The sequence below is a fragment of the Schistocerca nitens genome, chromosome 4, assembly GCF_023898315.1.
Source record: "Schistocerca nitens isolate TAMUIC-IGC-003100 chromosome 4, iqSchNite1.1, whole genome shotgun sequence".
Lineage (NCBI taxonomy): Eukaryota > Metazoa > Arthropoda > Insecta > Orthoptera > Acrididae > Schistocerca > Schistocerca nitens.
Genome location: NC_064617.1, coordinates 598,294,204 through 598,316,370, shown reverse-complemented (window position 1 = coordinate 598,316,370; position 22,167 = coordinate 598,294,204). Strand labels below are relative to the sequence as shown.

At 40.9% G+C, this 22,167-nt stretch overlaps 1 protein-coding gene across 1 annotated transcript in view; it reads left to right on the top strand.

The window, feature by feature from the left end:
* The window catches only part of LOC126252458 (proton-coupled amino acid transporter-like protein CG1139), a 155,931-nt gene extending 137,222 nt beyond the window's left edge, over positions 1-18,709 (top strand). Inside the window, exon 3 of the mRNA XM_049953353.1 lies at positions 18,527-18,709. Coding sequence (XP_049809310.1) covers positions 18,527-18,709 — 183 coding nt within the window. The remainder of the gene's footprint in view (positions 1-18,526) is intronic.
* Positions 18,710-22,167: the final 3,458 nt, after the last annotated feature.

The following is a 22,167-nucleotide window of genomic DNA, read 5'->3' as shown; positions in this document are numbered from 1 at the left end:
GACTTAATGCGGGTATTCCCACGTCGCTACACTGCTTTTTCACCCTCACCACCACTGCTTTGGTAGGTACTTGGTTCTTAACGCCACAGTGATGATTTCCAGAAACTAAGTGATGTGTGTACCAGAACTGGTTAAACTGAATTAGTGGTTTAGGAGGATATGTGCAACATACATACATAAATATATATTTCCATACATACACACCACATACATACACCACACGTACATTCATTTTTATAATTTGTCTAGATATGTGATCTCGTCCATTGATAAAGTTAATGATTATGATGAGTTGTATACTGCAGAGATTTAATTGATGTACAAAGGAATTACTCTATCTTTAATTGCTATACAATCTGGTTGTTTAACCAGTTCAGTTTCTGTGTGTATCTGGTCTTCGTTTATCACACATATTGCCAAAATATAAACAGATGTGAATTTTCGATGTAGGGACGAGAGAGTATGAAGTGAACCAGATATTTTCAACGTATTACTATATGATAACTCATGAGGCAACCCTGCTCAGTTGTTCACTGGTTTGTTTCTATGAGGATATTGTTGCTGGCTGAAAAGTTCTGTGGGGTTTCTATTTTATTTTTTAATTAAAAAAATTGTTTTTTGAAAAGATTCTGCTGGAATGTATGGCTGTCTTTCATGTTATGAAACCGCGATATTGTCCTCCTTGCTTACGCTGACTTCAAGAATTTTCGAAACTGAATGTGCCTTTTCTCTGGAGGGAGCACCAGCCTGCCAAATAACATCAACAGTGCCATAGCTGTACAGGTCACCTGCTGTCATGGTGTGTGTGGAGAGCTGTTGCTGGGTTTCAACATGGAGTGGTCACACGCACTCGCATCACAGATACGTCATATGGAGAATTGGCTAGCACGTGTAAGTAACAGTTGATAGTGTTACCTCAGTCCGTAGGAGAAAAGCGTTTGAGTAATTAAACTATTTCATGGAAGGGCTCATGGTTAAAACAGTATCGTGTTCGTTAATCAGTAACATTCTTGGAGGAACAGGTGTGGAGGATCAGTGGCTATAAAGACCAGGAATTTGCTGATATTTGCAGCGTTCGCAGAATTCTGACATCATCACGTCCAGACAACTGCACCGAGGCATTGACCTCATTACTCTCGGAATTCTGACATTGTCCTATCCCAAATGGCGTGTCACTGCCTGTGAGTGCGACCCTCGCCTCATGTTCCCCACCCCTGGCGCCTCATTGGCATTGAATTCATTTACACGTAGTGCAATTTTACCACCACTGCCGATCATGGGTCTGATGTCTCGTAGGGATGCTGCTAGTTATGAAGCCTACAATGATATCATGAGCATAACTTGTCAGTATTTCACCTACAAGTTTTATGATTGACTGCTTTTCAAAAACCCTGGTTACGTCTTATTATAACTAGTATATATGACATTTGTAAACGTAAAATCCTGGTGTACAGACTCAGCCCTGCCTCCCGAGCAATTTTTTTTTTAAATATAAGGCGTACAGTTTTCAAATTGGTTCAAATGGCTCTGAGCACTATGGGACTTAACATCTGAGGTCATCAGTCCCCTAGAACTTAGAACAACTTAAACCTAACTAACCTAAGGACATCACACACATCCATGCCCGAGGCAGGATTCGAACCTGGGACCGTAGTGGTCTCGCGGTTCCAGACTGAAGCGCATAGAACCGCTCGGCCACATCGGCCAGCGGTACAACTTTACTTCCGCCGTTTTTTCCCCAACATTTGAGGCTTTAATGAAACAAACTGCTTACACATGTATCATTCAAAGTATTTTCTATAGCTGGCCACTACTTTCTCCCATCTTTCGGGCAGTGTACGAATCCCTCATCCAAAAAATTGAAACGATCCACGAATCGATCCAGTTTGTGACTTCTTCATGAGATCGCAAGTGTTGGTCAGCCAGGCCATGCACCATTGGTCTAAACAGGTGATAGTCAGAGGGAGCAATGTCTGGAGAATGTGGCGGGTGGGGTAGGACTTCCCATTTTTAACGTTTCCAGTTACGTTTTGACCTCTTTTTACAACGTGGGGTCGAGCGTTGTCGTGCTGAAAAATCACTCTATCGTGCCTCTCGCTGTAGTGCGGCCATTTGTCTTTTAATGCTCTGCCCAGACGCATTAATTGCGTTCGATAACGAGTACCTGTGATTGTTTCAATTGATTTTAACGCCTCATAGTACACGACGCCGAGCTGGTCCCACCAGAGCATGATCTTGGAGCCGTGAATATTCGGTTTGGCCATCGACGTGGAAACATGGCCGGGATATCCCTATGATTTTCTGCGTTTAGGTTTATCGTAATGTACCCATTTTTCGTCCCCGGTCACAATCCGATGCAGAAATCCCTTCCGTTTTTGCCTCTCAAGCAACTCTTCACAAACACACGAACGCCGTTCAATGTCTCTTGGTTTTAGCTCACACGGGACCCAAGTTCCTTCTTTTTGAATCATGCCCATAGCCTTGAGACGTTTTAAAATGGCTTGCTTTGTCACTCCCACTAATCGTGCCAATTCTTCTTGAGTTTGACGCGAGTCTTCATTCAGCAATGTCTCGAATTCTGCATCTTCGAAAACATTCTCTCTTCCACCACTATGCCGGTCTATGACGTTAAAATCACCGTTCTTGAAACGTTGAAATCACGTTCATTCACTAACAGCGTCCTTACCATACGTAATTGAGAGTATTCGATGAGAATCAGCCGCTGTTGTCTTCATACTGAAGCAAAACATTAACTCCTCCCGCAAATGACGAGAATTAGGTTTGTAAACTGCCATTTTCAAACAAGAATAACTTTATGGCGCAGGCACAAATCAAATAATGTTTGAATGAGGTTATGTCGACCGAGCCAACTGTCTGACGTGTGCGATCTGTTTCTTTCGACCGCTACTTACCGTTGTCGCCACCTATCGGCAAACGGCGGAAGCAAAGTTGTACACCATGTAAATCGATTGCGTGGGCTCTGTCGTTTCTTCACTGTCTGTATATGTGTTTAGGTCTCATGTGTTCAGTTTACGAGATGTTTGCATTGAACAAAGAAGACTTTAAGAAGTCTGACTGTCATAAAAAACTTTCATAGAAATGTACTCACAGCCTTCTCCGTCAAGGATGAAATGCCATCATAACGAACGAGGGTATCATTGTACACAAGAGGAACATTATTCAACAAATCATGGCAATTCAGCAGAATGCCAAAAGAATGCATTACCTAATGGGGTCAACCAATACAATACGTTGCATTTAATGGAATTGTACGCCGTTTTTAAAATATCTGCCCAATCTCCCACCATGCAAGAAGTGGTAGCGAATTGTTCAGTGATATACAACAGTAGTGATTACCTGAGTGGATCCTCACTGTAATGGTCTGCGAGACCTATCAGAAATTATTCACTCATTTATTATTATTATTGCAGATGTGTGACATTATACATACGGTTTAGTTGTTATTACAGAATAGCAAAGCTACAGCTGGACCTGTATATCGAGGTGTTGTACACATCGCAATAACCACGACAGTTTGTAGTGAAACTGGACATGGGTTATTTCCACACAACACACCAGCAGCAACAGTCAGTAAGCATGTATAGCAACTAGGAGGAATAATGTTCTCTATGCAAGAAGCAATTATAAAATTTTCGCTGTATAAATGAATATGTTCAAGATTTGTTTTCATCCCAATCAATCAATAACAACACGCACTCTTACATTTTATAAAGTGCCAGCAGTTGGACTGTCTCTAAGTATGGAAGAGCGCTCATGACGATAGTAACCAACACTTTAATGTAGGGTATGTTCACTGATAGATATAACTAATGCTAACCACACTGCGCCATGCTTGTGAAGATGTAATGACAGCCATAACCTTAAATGTCATGCCAGCATGGCACTGACCAGACGCTGTGCACAGCATCCTGTGTGAATGTGCCACATGAAGCGGAGAGGTTATTGCTGTGCACTTGTAAGCCATGTGGCACGATATCCAGTGCTCAGTGCTTGTCATTGCTTCTCAGCAACAAATGCAGCTGCAACTTCAACCACATATGAAGTGCGAACGTGGCATGCGATTCACAGCACACATAAAACCTGCCTAGAATACACACTTGTCTTTAAAAAATTTTTGCAATCTGTAGCACCAAAGTAACTGCATGGCTTCGCACAAAAATGATTAACCACGCATGCATACAGTAGACATGATTCGTGGTTAGTACATGTGTAAATTAGCTTTGTAATATTTAAGATATGTCACTCTTCAGAATTAATTACTGTATTCAAAGACACTTCAGTGATCTTAACTTGTAGTATAAATAAGTTGACAATAAGCATCACTGCTCTGTCTTGAATATCAAAGATAATACTAACCTTATTCATTTTGAAGATTAACTAGCAGTAGAGGTCAGCATATTCGTTTTTATTTTTCTTAAAAAAATCACAGATATGTATATTTGCAGCAACTGATAAATGTTTTACCCCTCTGTGAGAGAAAACCAATAGCTTAAGATGTCAAGACTTATGAGAACGAAGTCTTTCGCGATGGCACTGATATGTAAAACATTCTTGGTTTTCTTGCCACGGCAATTCGTAAAAAATTCTCAAGCTTTCGACGATAGCCTCCATCATCATCGTCAGGAGCAACTGACGATGACAATGGAGGCTATTGTCTTAAGCTTGAGAGTTTATTCCGAACTGACGAGGCAAGAAAACCGAGAATATTTTACATACGTCAAGACATAGATTAACACTCCCTGCCACGAGACAGTGTAAGTGTTAACACGGATGGTGACGAATGAAATGATACTAATGTTCTTGCCATTTTTTCTTTGGAGGCAAGGTGAAGACGTTGCAGTGGCAGTCATCTGAGATGGAAATAATGCTGTTTAGTCTAACCTACAGCTTAAATGCCAATACTGTATGCATGTAAGTATTGATTAGGAGTTCTACCTGATGGTGCTACTCGAAAACCCATAATTTAGTAATATCAATGTAATACTACCCATGAGGGAATGGCGTCAACTATGTGATATATCACTGCCATTGTTAGCCTCGTTGATCGGAACTGTTCAATCATATAATCTTTGCAAGGAACTTCTCTGAGACAACTAAAATATTTGAGAACAGAATGCGTACATGCACACGAACAAACTTTTAAAAGTATAATGTGCCAGCTATGCAATACAGAACGAGTTGGTTTGTTGACTAAGGTGGTAGCCACATGTCTACTGACTCTATGAAACATTGTGAACAAACTCTCCAATCACGAGAAGAAACTATAGCTCAATTCTATGATTAATGCTGTGCACAGATGGAGGTGGAAATGCATGAATCAACTTCTCTAGATGAAGACATGGGACTATGATTTTATTTAAGTTTGTTTGTATACCCATCTATATGTAAGTGTTTACAAGTAAAAAAATCTAAGAGCTATCGATGTGTTATTTATTCCTCTATAAAACCTCATTATACTAATGTAAGCGAGCAGACGTTGCTAAGATCGATGGGACGAAACAATCTTGTTATAGGTGTCTCTCGTAGCAAGCAACTGCTCCTGAGAAGAGGGATGATTGTCTACTTCCTGGTAAAATATATGCTTTGATTGTCTGGTCATCTGATTGTGCGAAGAATAATGTTATTCTGTCACCATCATTCTCATGTGATTCGCTTCGAGCATGTATATATATTTTAAAAAAACCCTATTTCGACCCAAATATAAACTATTACCAGAAATTTTGCATGGTATAAGTAACCTACCAAACATTCAACAAAAGCAGTCATATTCCATCACGTGAGCCACCTGAAAAAGTAAAACCCATGACTTTGGTCACGTCAGCGTATATAATGAGTGTTGAACAGTCTTATCAATTTCAGTTTGATCAGCTTCTAGAAGCTGCCAATCAGTAAAGGTTGATAGTGAGAGAGCAAGTAAGTTCTCCTGCTTTGAAGAAGGAAGTGATGATGACTGGGAGCCCACTACAACCTCTTCTCAAGAAATTATTGCATGATGTGGATATTGTGTGTAAGTAGCAGTTATTCTATGTATGTGTCTAAGACTTTTACACTTATTGACTGTTAAGTTATTCTTAGGTTTCGTTGACAATTTTTTGATAAGTCCTATAGATATGAATCAGGCACCTGATATGTAACATATCTCTATACATGTGCGAGAATCTGTATTTTTTTCCTACTTCACCAGTGGTTTCTTTCCTTCTTGTTGTTTCAGAGTCAGTTGGTCATGATGTGCCATCACTGTTCACGGAATCAAAGGGATAGGCTGTGGATGTAAGTCTCTATACTGAGGTGTTAGCCGCATCATCACAGACATTTGCAAATGATGAGAACAGTATGTAATGTGTATGTGTGTTTATGTATGCATGCCAAGTACTGCTGTTATTCATGTATGCTTAACAGCAGCCGGCCGCAGTGGCCGAGCGGTTCTAGGCCCTTCAGTCTGGAACCGCTCGACCGCTATGGACGCAGGTTCGAATCCTGACTCGGGCGTGGATGTGTGCGATGTCCTTAGGTTAGTTTAAGTTCTAGGGGATTGATGACCTCAGATGTTAAGTCCCATAGTGCTCAGAGCCATTTGAACCATTTGAACTTAACAGCAAACTTGCTTATTCTAGCAAGTCATGTGCTCCATCTCTAAATGACAGGTTTTGGTCATGATGGTAATGATGACGTAACGTGTCTATGCATTTCTTTCTTTTTCCTTGAAAGTGTACATAAGTGTTTGATACCCATAAACTGTTACATTCTTTTAAGACTGCTTAAGAAAAATGAAGTATCACCTCCATTGCCTCCATCAATAACTCTCCCAGTGAGGTTCTCACATGATGTGAATGAGAAGATTGTTGAGGGATGGGTACATATAATGTAGTAGGGTGAGGTAGCGCGTTTTGTAAGTATCTGGCTATATATGCTTGCTTGTGTATGTAAGTTTATGTATCATTTCACATGATGCTTATATACTGTCATGATGTGTGTCTTTCAGAATTGCTTGACGACCTGGATTTGCCACATCTGAGAGAGGTGTCTGGAGTGTGGCTTGCTGCAAGTTGACTTTCATGAGCTGGACCATCGTGAGCAGCATCAGTGCCAACAACACCACTGCCACATCTGCTGTTGACGAAGCCATCCTATTCTCCATGAGAAGGTGTGCTCTCATGCATCACCATGGGTTATCACCACCTCATCCCAATCTTGCTGTCTGTTATCCCCAGTCTTGCAGTAGCAGTCCTGCAGCCACCTTGTTAATGAACACCAGGTAAGCCATACACCTAGGTTGGACAATTGTGTGGTTGTTGGTGCATGCAGGGATAGGATCTTGCAATCACGCATTGATAACAACAGTGCAGGGTATCGAGAGCTGACTACCTTCCTTCGTACTTGCCAAGCGGTGTTGGAAAGGGAGAAACCTGAGATTATCAATGGCCAGCAGTATCCCGCCATCAAGTGCAAAGCAATTTTGCACCTATGACCTGACGCACCCGTCGAAGCAAGGCAATAATGCTACAGCAAAAAGCGTTGTTAAATTTGAGAATATGGTGGTGTGATATCGCAGAGTGAGACAATTGCAGATTGGTATGGAACTTTTACAGAGTGTTCCAAAGTGAGCCATTTTTCTGACATGCAGGGAAGAGGGGTCTGATAAGCCACTATGCAATATACTCTACCTTGATACGTACTGGTGTACTTTTTATCCAATCAATCTTCAGAAAGATGTTGCCACTGCACAGGCATTATTATTCAGCAAAATATAGATGAAGACGATGAATATTGCTTCACTTGGTCACTTCTGGAAAGCATTACAAATTACCCAAAATGTGCATATTTTAAGGATTTTACAAGACATCCAGTTTCCATGAACATCATAACTTTGAAGACGTCTCATCCCCCATAACAATCCCAGGCGCACCAAAATTCGAGAGGAAGAACCCAAATTATTTTGCTCACATCGATGGTCTGGATGTAAATGAGAAAAAAAGCAAGTCGAGAGAAGTGAAACATAAAGTAGTTGGATCCCTCTACTTTTCCAAAGCAGCTGGTCAGCATCCCAAACACGCAGATTTGCTGCTGTTCTTCAAACGTGAGAAGCATCACTGCATTTTGATCAAGAACATATCCCAGCAATTTTTGCATCAGTCGTTGAAACACCATGGGACAAGGAATTTTTGCCTGAGATCCCTCAACTCTTTTACTATGAATGAGTATTCAGAAAGATGACTCAATGATTGGTTGAGCCAGGGATCAGTACGTTTGGAAATTTCCTCTGAGCATAAAAAGTTAACAAAGTCTAAGAATGCTCACCACTGGGAAAGCTGTCCCCTCACAGCATGCTTTTGAGTGCTTATTAGTTCCTATGGGGCACTGTAAATGTGATTCCATAGCCCCTAATACTGCTTTCACAGTGTGGCATGTATCATATGCGGCAGTGTATAAAGTTATATGCTCATATGATTCCAGTCTCAACAAACTCGAATCATACAACAGTGATAATCTTGCAAGATGGTTGCTCTCTGAGTTCGACGATCTTGCGTTAAGCGCTGATGTTCTGATGGCAAAAATATTCCAGTTACTAAATCACAGGAGAATGAAGACTTTTACAAACAAGCATTTGAATGTGATATTTGTGGGCTGCATCACACCTGACAATGCCGAAAAATGCATTACATTTTCCAAACGAATCACACCACGAATAGCGCTCCACTTCCTGGATTTATTACGACTCATGTACACTGATCTTCAGAAACTTGCTAAAGAGGTGTATCGGGAGAATATGGATATCACGAGAATCTCAATTACGAAAAGTTTTTGTTTGTAATGAAGAAGGAAGTTTTTCCATATGAATACCTGGATTCCGTGGAGAGGCTCCATAAAACCATGTTGCCTGATATAACCACATTCACCAACAAACTCACAGGCCCTGCCATAATGGATGTGGAGTATACGTGTGTGGGCAAAGTTTGGCAGTATTTCAACGTCTCCAATTTAGAAGGATATGCTAAAATGTACTTGGAGAAAGATATGAACTTGCTCGTAGATGTATTTAAGAAAATCTGGTGTGTATGGCTGTGCACATGCACTCTGGATCTTGCCTTCTATTACAATGCCCTAGCACTTCTATGGAACATAATTTTCAAAAAGGCACATATCAACATGCTGATATCTTGCTTTTCCTAAGATGTGGGATTCATAGGCGCTTTAGCAGCTTGTACACAGGTATACCAAAGCGAATAACCTGCAACTGAGTGAGGAGGAGTACAGGCCATCTGACAATGTCTGTGTCCAGAGCGCCTCATCCGGTGAAACGTTTCCATCTCCAAGCGGACAACAACGCTGTGGGATAAGCAGTGATACATTCTACAGTATAGAAACTTCCAGCAATCTCTCAGATTGTGGATGCGACTTATTAAAATCACCCATGACATCTTCTTCAACCAACATCCCTGGTTGATAGAGTACATTGATGTTAATACCGACAAAGTTTTTATAAACTAATGCACGATTCAGTTTTCGACAAAACCGTTCTCTATGAAGGAATAGTCACTGTGGATACGGTTAAGGTTTCAGTGGAATTCACGGAACGTCTCCATATTGGTCTGTGTATTCTGGATCTCTCAAAACTCCACTGATTCTACTAAAAGTTCGAAAAACCAGACTTCACTGACCCCAAGTTACTTTATATGGATACAGACAGTTTTATTTACTGGGTGAAAGTCTGTGATGCATATGAAACAGTTAGGAATTCGACATGTCTGCATATACACCCAATAATCCTCATTCCTTCATAACAGGAACATCATCAACTTGATGAAAGATGAGGTGAATGGCTCACAGACTGAAGAGTTTGTGTGACTCAGATCAAACATGTATGCATACCATATAGATGATGCCACTCAAAGACGGACTAATGGATTGCATCATTATGACTGAAGACTAAGCAGTGCCTGCATGGCGGTGATGCACTTCTGTATATGGTGCACTGAGTAGTCGTTCAGTCATGGTACATAAGGTATATATGCACTTTATTTGAAAGTCAGTCTGTCTCTCTATGATGACAAAGCGTTCGTCTGTGCATATGGGATCGGGATTCTCCTCTTCTCACACTATTTGCTTGAGTACTTGTGTGTGTATGTGTGTGTGTGTGTGTGTGTGTGTGTGTGTGTTTGTGTGTGTAACCGATAGATGAAACATTTCCCATAGTTGTATGTATGTATGTGTGTATGCATGTGAAGGACTGAACACTACATGTCCTTGCAAATTGTACAGCGTTTCTGAAAATGAAGGGTATAACTTCAGTGTGTTACAGCATTCAAACTAATTAAGATATTCGCACCATGTTTGGCTTATGTGACTGGTAACTCCCGAAGTTTTGTTTCTGTGTGTTCCAGGTTGTCAAGAGTGAAGCATAATCACAATGGTTAACCAAAAGGCTCAGTGTGTGGAATGGTTTATTCAGACGAAATCGGACATGCAGGCTTCAAGGAACTGTCAAACAAAGTATAGGAAAAAACCACCCTTGCAAACATCTATACTTCACTGATACAGGAGTTTATCCAGATCGGAAACGTTGATTTGAAGCACAATGCTGGACAACCTGAACATGTGAAGCCAACACAGAACGGATACCATTGTCTTTGAAATGTTCACCACAGAAGTCTCTTGGGAGGCCTCAAAGGAGCTGCAAAACCCCAGGGCGACCATGCACTTGGTCCTTTGGCCATTTTTACAGATTTATCCATATCAACTGCTGTTATTGCACATATTAAACCAGACTCCACAGCACAATGCACGCAATTTGCTGTAGGCTTTATTCAGTATTCAGGATGCCTGATGTTACACTAGTGGATTTTTTTCTTTGGGTTTATGTCAAGGACAGGGTCCACCAAATGCCTGACGATATCAATAATTTAAGAAACCGAATATATAGAAGTAAGCAAACAAATGCTGATAGTCTACAGAAAGAAAATGAATTGCGTTAGTGTGATGTATCTCTGCCTATAAGAAATGTCTTTTGGAAGAAAGACTAATTATTAAAACAAATATTGTAAATATCTTTGAAAAAGTATTGTTAATGTCAATATATTGTAGGGTGGAAAAAAATAAGAGCAGTTTTTGTACAGTATTTTTTTATTTACACACACACACACACAAAATCACTCACTTTGACAATTAGGTCCAAATAATTCTTTTCTGTTGTAACTCGCCGACTGGCGGTACCCAAGATGGAACTTACGACAATGGATCGTACTGTACCAACGTCGCTTTGGCGTTAATGTATGGCTTCCTGCCGCGCAAAATACTTGGGTGAACCAATCGACCACTACAACATTAATGAGGTACGTTTTTAATTTCACAGTCGGTGATATGACTGCTTATCGCTATCTGATTTTAGAAGATTCCAGTCGTAGTGGAGCGCGTACCGTAATCGCACTCTCAAGGAGCAAATTGAAGACAGATCACCCTTAGTATAATTACTACTGCCAACGTCGAGATCGAACAATGACACGATTACACTACGAATAAACACATCCGAACACTCTAATGACAATGGTCACCAATATGAAGCAATAATTACGAGACAGGCTGATTTAGATAACAACTCTCGTTATCTAAGCTAATGGTCGAATCCAAGCATCAAATCTCTTTAAATACAGTACCTGTTTACATTACGTCGAGATAAATGCCCAAACTAGCTTGAAATTGTTCTCCCAAACAATGAAATTCTCACAACTCAGTACATTATCTGTGGAAAAGACTCGTAACTTTTTAATTACTTACAAAATTCCTATTTCATTTACCGTCGCGTTATTACCAGTTTTTGTTAGGACGCTTCCACCAATATCGATAAGAATTGAAATAGTTTATGCTACCACTAAATCTCTTTCCACTTAGCCCAGCGTTGCTATGTAAATAATACGGCGTCACCTACTTCACAGATTTACTAATCTTTGTCCTTGGTGTAATCGTTGACCTTTCCGTAATAAATTACGACAACTTAGGTTCTATTTGCATTTACTTAGACACTCTTTCCATCAATGAAATCGTTTTAACTTTTTAGAATATCTACCCTCTGTAGGTTTATCGTGCCTCCACTCAATCAATGAACTTTTGATTAGGCCAACTTACAAATACCATCGTATACTTGTGTCCTGCAACGCGGTATTAAGATCTCTGGAATTCACCCTTTTCTTTTCTCGTAAAATATATATACACACACACACCAGATACCAATTAAATACACTTAATGTTTATGTTAACCCAAGAAAACTTGAATTTATTTTCTCTAGGTATTCCAATACAATTTCATTCACGTAAGTGAGCGAGTGCCATCAAAGACTACACCCCACAACACGGAAATTCAGTAAAATAAAAAAAACCACTTCAAATATAACATTAAGAGACAATTTAAAACAATTCTGGACCTCTTCAGACGTTGACAATAAGCGACCCGCTAAGTTGCCTACTTGAATTCGACCACTCGTCACTTTGGCTAATCATGTTTTTGCTTAGCTGCGTGCTGCTTGTAAAATGGTTCCTTTATTTTCTCGTCCGTTTATCCACTCAACTACTGGTGCACTCTATCACAATATAGTGAAAAAGTTCGCATTTATTCGAGCCAATTCTCGGTCCGCTGTAAGATAGTGGTATTTAAAAAACAACTACGAACCTATGTTCTAGGCTTTCCCTTCTCGACACACACACGCCAGCCACTACCAAACCACTTCCACAAAACGGCTAACAACCCAATTACCTCCGGGCGAGCCGCGACCACTAATCGTACAACACGGACAGGATATCGGTTCCACCGGTTCCCTAAAACTCAGCACCTACAACATACTTCTCTCTCTAACCAGGCTCACGCTGCATTTACCACAGCAAACTTTACGACTGAAACTGCCCACAAGACGACAATCAATTGATAGCTCGTGCACCTAAATTCGCGAAAACCGGTGTATCACCAGCGACTATTCAGAAAATCCTACAGAATACCAAATAACCCTGTGACGAAACGCGCCGCTCTTCTTTGGATCTTCTCTATCTCCTCCGTCAACCCGATCTGGTACGGATCCCACACTGATGAGCAATACTCAAGTATAGGTCGAACGAGTGTTTTGTAAGCCACCTCCTTTGTTGATGGACTACATTTTCTAAGCACTCTCCCAATGAATCTCAACCTGGTACCCGCCTTACCAACAATTAATTTTATATGATCATTCCACTTCAAATCGTTCCGCACGCATACTCCCAGATTTTTACAGAAGTAACTGCTACCAGTGTTTGTTCCGCTATCATATAATCATACAATAACGGATCCTTCTTTCTATGTATTCGCAATACATTACATTTGTCTATGTTAAGGGACAGTTGCCACTCCCTGCACCAAGTGCCTATCCGCTGCAGATCTTCCTGCATTTCGCTACAATTTTCTAATTCTGCAACTTCTCTGTATACTACAGCATCATCCGCGAAAAGCCGCATGGAACTTCCGACACTATCTACTAGGTCATTTATATATATTGTGAAAAGCAATGGTCCCATAACACTCCCCTGTGGCACGCCAGAGGTTACTTTAACGTCTGTAGACGTCTCTCCATTGAGAACAACATGCTGTGTTCTGTTTGCTAAAAACTCTTCAATCCAGCCACACAGCTGGTCTGATATTCCGTAGGCTCTTACTTTGTTTATCAGGCGACAGTGCGGAACTGTATCGAACGCCTTCCGGAAGTCAAGAAAAATAGCATCTACCTGGGAGCCCGTATCTAATATTTTCTGGGTCTTATGAACAAATAAAGCGAGTTGGGTCTCACACGATCGCTGTTTCCGGAATCCATGTTGATTCCTACATAGTAGATTCTGGGTTTCCAAAAGCGACCTGATACTCGAGCAAAAAACATGTTCTAAAATTCTACAACAGATCGACGTCAGAGATATAGGTCTATAGTTTTGCGCATCTGCTCGACGACCCTTCTTGAAGACTGGGACTACCTGTGCTCTTTTCCAATAATTTGGAACCCTCCATTCCTCTATAGACTTACGGACTTTAGGGAGGAAACAACCGTTACAGCCACTTATATGATCAGGGGCCTAACAGACTAGCCACGCTGCCTCCTCGGACTGTACCCAAATTCAAGTACTGGTACTACCAATCCAAACTCCCTTCCCTCTCCCAAGCCCTAACCACCAGCTGCGGTGCCTCACTACATCACGCAGTGGATCGCTCTACTATCAGACCTAGACACACACCGATATATCCACTTAGTCGGTGAGAGGTCTACATCGGGACTAACTAACTCTTTATGTCATACCATACGAACCATTTAAAACGAACAAACACGCAGCGCCACACCAACTTTTGACAATTAATTATTCGTTGCTGCTGTCGGTTCTCTAAGGCAGCGGCCGGCTTTTGCGCGTCGCTCAGGCAGCATCTCTGGACCCAGAGAAGGCGAGTGTTGCATCGCTGAAGTCGTGCTCACTCACCACCTGTTTTTTTGTCGATGTTCGCGGCTCATCTATAACATTTCTTTCTTAATTCATCGTACACGTACATTTACAGTAACCTCCAGGTGTTGTTATTAAGTTATCGTGTAGGATGCTCAGCACTAGTAAGGGCGAACGTAACCCGTGCGTTTTGACACAGCACACTGTATGTCTAATTCGACCTGAATCGTATTGAAGCCTATAGGTGCTATTACATGCGTATGCATTCCTTCAGTAAAATCAGCCTACAGAGATTTTATGCGTATAGAATTTTCAGGTACATATTTTGGTGTTGGAGAAACACAACCATCTATACAGTGTTCTAATTGACTGTATTCATACTATGCACATGCAAACAGTCAATAAAGTCACGGTATGTAAATGTAATATTAGGATTCCAACGGTTCATTCTGTTTGCCACAGTCAGTTAAGCATTGTATGAGTCGTTAAAATTCACCACCCATGAATATTTAATGTATATAACACTATCTTCAGATTTTAACTCAAGCACTGCCTCTCCATACATATCGACAATTGATGTCCCACCCCTTAACATGCTTTTGTTACTAGGAGTACGCAAAGGAATGTATTCTGTCATCATCTTTTCCTCTATGAACTGTATCACACTACACATATGGCCCCATTCACAACACGCATACTGCACTCAGGTACCAAAACAATGAACATCTTCGGTGTCAATCAATACATCAAAGTCATTGTAGGGTTCTAGTCCTACATTCACATATTTAGATCCACTTGCAGTCAAATTGTATGTTTTTGTTACTAACAGTATGCTGCTGGCACTTAGTTGAGACTCAAGTTCGGCTATTGCAGTGGCTGTGATATGGCATAGTTGAAAAAAAAATCACATCTGAAAGTTTGGGAAGATATCCTGTGGACAGAGACTGCTGGTACTGCTGCTGTGGTTCAGGAATGAACATCTGAGTGTCCTCATCAGCAACAATGGTAAAACCAAAGTACATCAAAACATACACACACAATAATAATAATAGTTACAGATAGATGGGCAAAATTCCTGCTGATAATCTTCTTCTTCTTGTCAGCTGATGGCTACTGCTGCTGGTGGCTTTCCATGCTGAGCAAAGTCCAGATGCCAAAATCTGCATGCAAACGCAATTAAAGTATTAAAGTTGCTCGAAAAGTGGGGCCAAGCTTGCATGCCGCTGTCAGACAGCATGATGACATCGATAGGTGGGGCTAAAGGGTGGAGGTGCCCTTCACAGGGTAGTGGCATGGCCTTGGGGATGCGATGATGTCAGAACTCCGGGAACGATGATGTCAGTGGCCTTTGAGCAATTGTCCAGATGCAGTTATGTCAGAATCTCAGGAATGTTGATGCTGATGTCAGCGGATTTCTCTACTAACATGGAAATAACTGAAAAGGCTTCCACGATCAATGATTAGTTGTTTCATTAATGTGGAAAATCAATGCAACAATGGTTACTTCAGTATGAAAGTGAAATAAACATAACTGTTAGCACAAGACTTTAGGTTCAAATGGTTCAAATGGCTCTGAGCACTATGGGACTCAACTGCTGAGGTCATTAGTCCCCTAGAACTTAGAACTAGTTAAACCTAACTAACCTAAGGACATCACAAACATCCATGCCCGAGGCAGGATTCGAACCTGCGACCGTAGCGGTCTTGCGGTTCCAGACTGCAGCGCCTTTAACCGCACGGCCACTTCGGCCGGCCCAAGACTTTAGGAGTTTAGGCATTGTTAGTGAACTGTGCTATATACTAAAGAGACAATAAAAAAGTAATTTGACTCCTGCCGTTGTTATGTGAAATAATCATTTTCCATTTTCCTAGTGAACAAGTTTAATATTTGAGAAATATACGAGACACGTGTTCGTATTAGACACACAGTTAAGTTTATGTAGTAACGAAGCGTGCTCTCTATGTAAAGCTCCCATACTCGAGTCTGATAGCTGAAAAGTTAGTTAACTTAACCGAAAGGAGGAGCTTTACAACTGTCACCGTGGCAAAGAAAGGAGTTTTACAACCACTTAAGTAAACAGAGTGGAAATCGCCCTTCCGTCTCTATATAGTTAGCACATTTATTTTTGTTCCACCACGAGCTAACGTTACTTGCTTAAATCTTCAACTCATCAAGAAATTATATATGTGAATGGATGGATGTTGGTATACGCGCACCACACCATCGAAAAATGATAATCCATATACATGTGTCGCTTGTGTGATGTTCAACACAGATGTTCTGTTTAAGCGGCCATTATCTTGGATATGATAGCAACTAGCTAATCACAGCTGCAGTATTATTCCGAGCCCACCTTCAGGATCTGAGAGCTGATCAACAATACTGGGTTATTATAGTGCATTAAAGCTAGTATTAGCGTAAACTAGAAACAACTGTAAGAATATAGTTTAGGCAGTTGAAATATTATTGTCTTTGATTTCATCTCTTTTAATAACATTACACTAGCAAACAGCCATTTTGCATCTGGGATGTGATACATCAACTAGTATGTATTTTGGTGTGTAGAATCCGAATACACCTTTCAAAACGTTCTAGTACATACAATGTTTGAGGTTTAAAAGGTTTTTTATTCTTCATATTCAGTATTTTGCTTTTGCTTTTCTTCTGTTTTGATGTTTAGTTGTTTTTGATTTGCAGAGAAGAGGCAGAAGATCTAAAAATCCATGGCATTGCTGCTAGAGGCAATGAAATATAAGGATCATGAATGGAAGCTTTGCTGTGATTTAAAAGTTGTTGGACTCCTTACAGGTTTACGGGCTGGATTTACGAAATACTGCTGCTTTTTGTGACTCTGGGACAGCCGTGACACCAAGAACCCCTGTACAGTCAAGGAGTGGCCTATAGGGAAGTCATATGTTCCTGGAGACGTAAATGTGAACAATTCCCCCTTGATTGAGCCCGATAGAATCATTTTGCCTCCCCTTCACATCAAGTTTACCCTTATCAAGAACTTTGTAAAAGCTCTGGGTGAAGAAAATGGGCTTTCAATCACTTAAAAGAAAAGTGTCCCAAATTAAGTGAGACAAAGCTGAAAAAGGGTATATTTGTTGGAGCACAAGTAATAAAAAGGCTGAAAGAACTAACCTTTGAAACCAAACTCATAGACATCCAATTAGATGTTAGGTCTTCTTTTAAAGTAATTGTGAAGGGCTTTTTGGGCAACAGAAAAGACAAAAACTACGTTACCATTGTGAATGATCTGTTGGACAACTATAAGAACACGGGGTGTACAATGTCCTTAAAACTTACTTTTTACATTCTCACCTTGATTTCCTCCCGGAAAATTTGGGAGCCGTAAGCGATAAGCATGGTGAACGCTTTCACCAAGACATTCTTACCACGGAAAACCCTTACCAAGGCCACTGGAACCTTTCGATGATGTGTCTTGTTAGGGAGAGTGATGAAACGGCAAACAAAAGAAGAGCTCCGTCCCCGCATTTTTCAAAAACCAAAGACGATTAAAGCTGAAAATAGCTTCTGAACTATTATGGACCTTTTATTGGCATCATGCCCATACGTACATACAAGATAGTATTGATTTCAAACGTTCTGAATGTGTATTTTTGTTTGACTTAAATGTGTCAATTTTCGCTATTACCATTGTTTGTTCTACTGTGCCGGCCGCGGTGGTCTCGCGGTTCTAGGCGCGCAGTCCGGAACCGTGCGACTGCTACGGTCGCAGGTTCTAATCCTGCCTCGGGCATGGATGTGTGTGATGTCCTTAGGTTAGTTAGGTTTAAGTAGTTCTAAGTTCTCGGGGACTGATGACAACAGCAGTTGAGTCCCATAGTGCTCAGAGCCATTTTGTTCTACTGTGTATCTAGGAAATGTGATGTCATAGAGAAAAACTGGTGTAGTCAGCATCCCAAAATTAGGTAAATCCACCCATTTACAAACCAGATGCAGAAAAAAAGTTTAAATTTGTTAACTAGTGTTATTAAACAATTTTGCTTTGTAGTATGGAACGGAATGAGGTGATTGATGATATGACACTGGCTTTATTTATAGATGATGCCTGTGGAGAACAGCATGAAGAACCCACACCACTTTCTAGGCTGTTCAGGCGTGCTCAACACTGCTATGTCCAATGTTGTCAGCCTGTACATCGTCACTGGCTTCTGCAGTTACATGAAGTACGGAGAAGCTACTGAAGGCAACGTAACACTCAATCTGTCTAGCGACGAGCTGTAAGTAGGTTTATAGGATGTTCTTTTGTAGTTTATAAGAGTACGCAGGAAAGGACGCTCACTGTTATTCCCTCAGTAGAAAACATATAGGACAGAAGCGGGAAGGATTTACAAAATTTAATCAGATTCCATGGTACATAGTTTTTTAAAGTATGTTGATTGTTTAGATAAACAGATATAGTAGCGTGACTGAGAGCAAAACCACCTTCAGTCGGATGTCGACTCTTGCTGTTGGGCATGAGTCGAACTAGTAGAGTCAAAGAAGCTGACATACCCAGTAACTGAGTGGTGTACGTAACAACGAGCAGATATCCATCCCAAGACGTCCTGTGAGCACCATCCTTATCAACTGAACCATCCCAACGTTACCTTATTCTATTCATGGAGATAAAATCGAATCCAGGAGTTCAGTCACTCTTCTATTAACATTTCAAGATTCCTGCGTAACTGCGTGTCTCGTCGCCTCAGGAGTTTGATTCAATTGATCAGCACGACAGAGCGCTGGTCGAATGATGAAGACAAAAAGTCCATAAAAACCGGAATGCTGATTGGAATAAGAGTCCACAAATCCTGAGTAGGACGCCCTCATCACAAATCCTCCATACTATCTTCCCATTTATCTCCAGTCATTAGGAATGGGACCACAAGGTAAACTTCTTTTGCATTTCTTAAAAGATCTTTAGTGTCGGGCTAAAGGCCGAGGTAGGTCGAGGTTATCTTTAAGGAATAGTACATGTGATAAATTACATACAAATACGTTACTCAATTGTCGATCTCAACTAATGAGAGTGGAAGCACTCGTAGCGACTATGATAAAACCGCAATTATCATTCCATGTCTTCCCGTTTTCCTTCGTTTACTACTTCAACAAACTGCGGTTTGTTAGGACAGTTTTGTGACGTCAGCTGTTTAAATATCCAATAGAATTTATACCTTACATTTGTGGTCTGAGGTATACGAGATTAATAAACCCGTAGATAAAATGGCAACAAATGACGCGAACCACCTAGTTGCCGCTGATAGCATTTCCTTAAAGCCACCGCTAGAATGCCGTCCTAGACACAAGAAGCAAGCAGCTGATTCATTTGTTTGCTATTACATCTGACCGGATACCACACTTATCACCCTTAGTGAAAACAAAGTGTTCTTCTTCTGTAAATGTGCGAAAGTATTCCTCTGACATTCAAAGAAACAGTGAATCTCAAGTAGTAGCTGTCTCAATGCGGAGTAAATTCCCGAATTTTTATGTCTACTCGCACACTGATTTTCAGAATCTCAAAAGTAAAGTGTTTCTAAGCGTCATTTGACAAATGCCCTTAGGAATACAAGTGGAAGAGGGTATATGATCTGGACGTGCTGACTATGTACTCGATCTCATTCGCTTGTCACTCTCCCCCTCCCCCTCCTCCAACCCCCTTTTTCGGTCGTCACTGGTCATCCAACATGGTTAAGGCCACGTGTCGTCCAATGGCCTGGTTCAAATGTTTCTACTGGACGCCACTTCAGCGACTTACGTGTTCGTGACCTGACCCAGATATCCAACTGGGGAAATGGGACCTACAATTTAACGTGGAATCCGAACCAATTATTATTTCTGGCCATTCCTGAGATCTCTGACATATAAAGGTTAAATTTAAACGAAGACACTTAAATACGAGACCCAAACGAAATTCGATGCAGCGACTTATCGGTTTCCAGCACGCTCTGTACCACTAGACCACCAGGACCGACGTGTATGTAGATACTCAATTTTTTAGTTTTGACCAGTGAGTTTGCGAGTATCAAAATATGTTACATATATGGCTGTATCTTTTGACGGCGCTGATTTAGAAGCTAAATTAATTACACTGCTATTGGGCTGTAGACCTTGGTATTTGACATGAATTTCAATTTGATGCTTCTACCCGTTCCTGAGGAACAGGATCTTTACAGACAGTCCGCAGCTCATGGTCTCGCGGTGCGTTCTCGCTTCCCGAGCACGGGGTCCCGGGTTCGCTTCCCGGCGGGGCCAGGGATTTTCACCTGCCTCGAGATGACTGGGTGTTTGTGTTGTCCTCATCATTTCGTCATCATTCACGCAAGTGGAAGATTGGACTGAAAAAAGGTTTGGAATTTGTACCGGCGCTGATAACCGCGCAGTTGAGCGCCCCACAATCCAATTATCATCTTTACAGACAGCCGTATCTTTAGATTGCGTTGTCGTAGAAGTTCAAATTTTTTAGAGTGACAGGGAACTGTAGACCTAGTATTTGACATAAATTTCAACTTGATATCTCTACCCATTACCGAGAAAAAGGAGTCTTAACAGATGGTTCGCCGATGACATTGTAATTCTGTCAGAGACAGCAAAGGACTTGGAAGAGCAGTTGAACGGAATGGACAGTGTCTTGAAAGGAGGATATAAGATGAACATCAACAAAAGCAAAACGAGGATAATGGAATGTAGTCAAATTAAATCGGGTGATGCTGAGGGGATTAGATTAGGAAATGAGACACTTGAAGTAGTAAAGGAGTTTTGCTATTTAGGGAGTAAAATAACTGATGATGGTCGAAGTAGAGAGGATATAAAATGTAGATTGGCAATGGCAAGGAAATCGTTTCTGAAGAAGAGAAATTTGTTAACATCGAGTATAGATTTAAGTGTCAGGAAGTCGTTTCTGAAAGTATTTGTATGGAGTGTAGCCATGTATGGAAGTGAAACATGGACGATAACCAGTTTGGACAAGAAGAGAATAGAAGCTTTCGAAATGTGGTGCTACAGAAGAATGCTGAAGATAAGTTGGGTAGATCACATAACTAATGAGGAGGTATTGAATAGGATTGGGGAGAAGAGAAGTTTGTGGCACAACTTGACTAGAAGAAGGGATTGGTTGGTAGGACATGTTTTGAGGCATCAAGGGATCACAAATTTAGCATTGGAGGGCAGCGTGGAGGGTAAAAATCGTAGAGGGAGACGAAGAGATGAATACACTAAGCAGATTCAGAAGGATGTAGGTTGCAGTAGGTACTGGGAGATGAAGAAGCTTGCACAGGATAGAGTAGCATGGAGAGCTGCATCAAACCAGTCTCAGGACTGAAGACCACAACAACAACAACAGATGGGTTGACAGACAGAGGGACAACAAATGGCAAGCAAGTATTTTTATGTGACATAATTACAAATTAATGATTTTCGAATTTTTTCATTTACTTATACTGTGAAACGTTGCTTCTTATGAAATTTCATTATTCTCAGTTAACGAAAAATACCCTCTAGTACTTTTTGAGTGAGTTTGGCAGTATTGAAATGTGTGACATCATTGGCTTGACTGCATTGACTCAGAAAGCTAAATTTCTTTAAACCGGCAAAGAACCTTAGGCCTTAGTGACATAAACGTCAACTTGATACACCTACCCGTTCTTGAGGAACAGGATCTTAATAGTCAGACAGACACAGCCAGATGTACGACAAAGTCTTTGTAT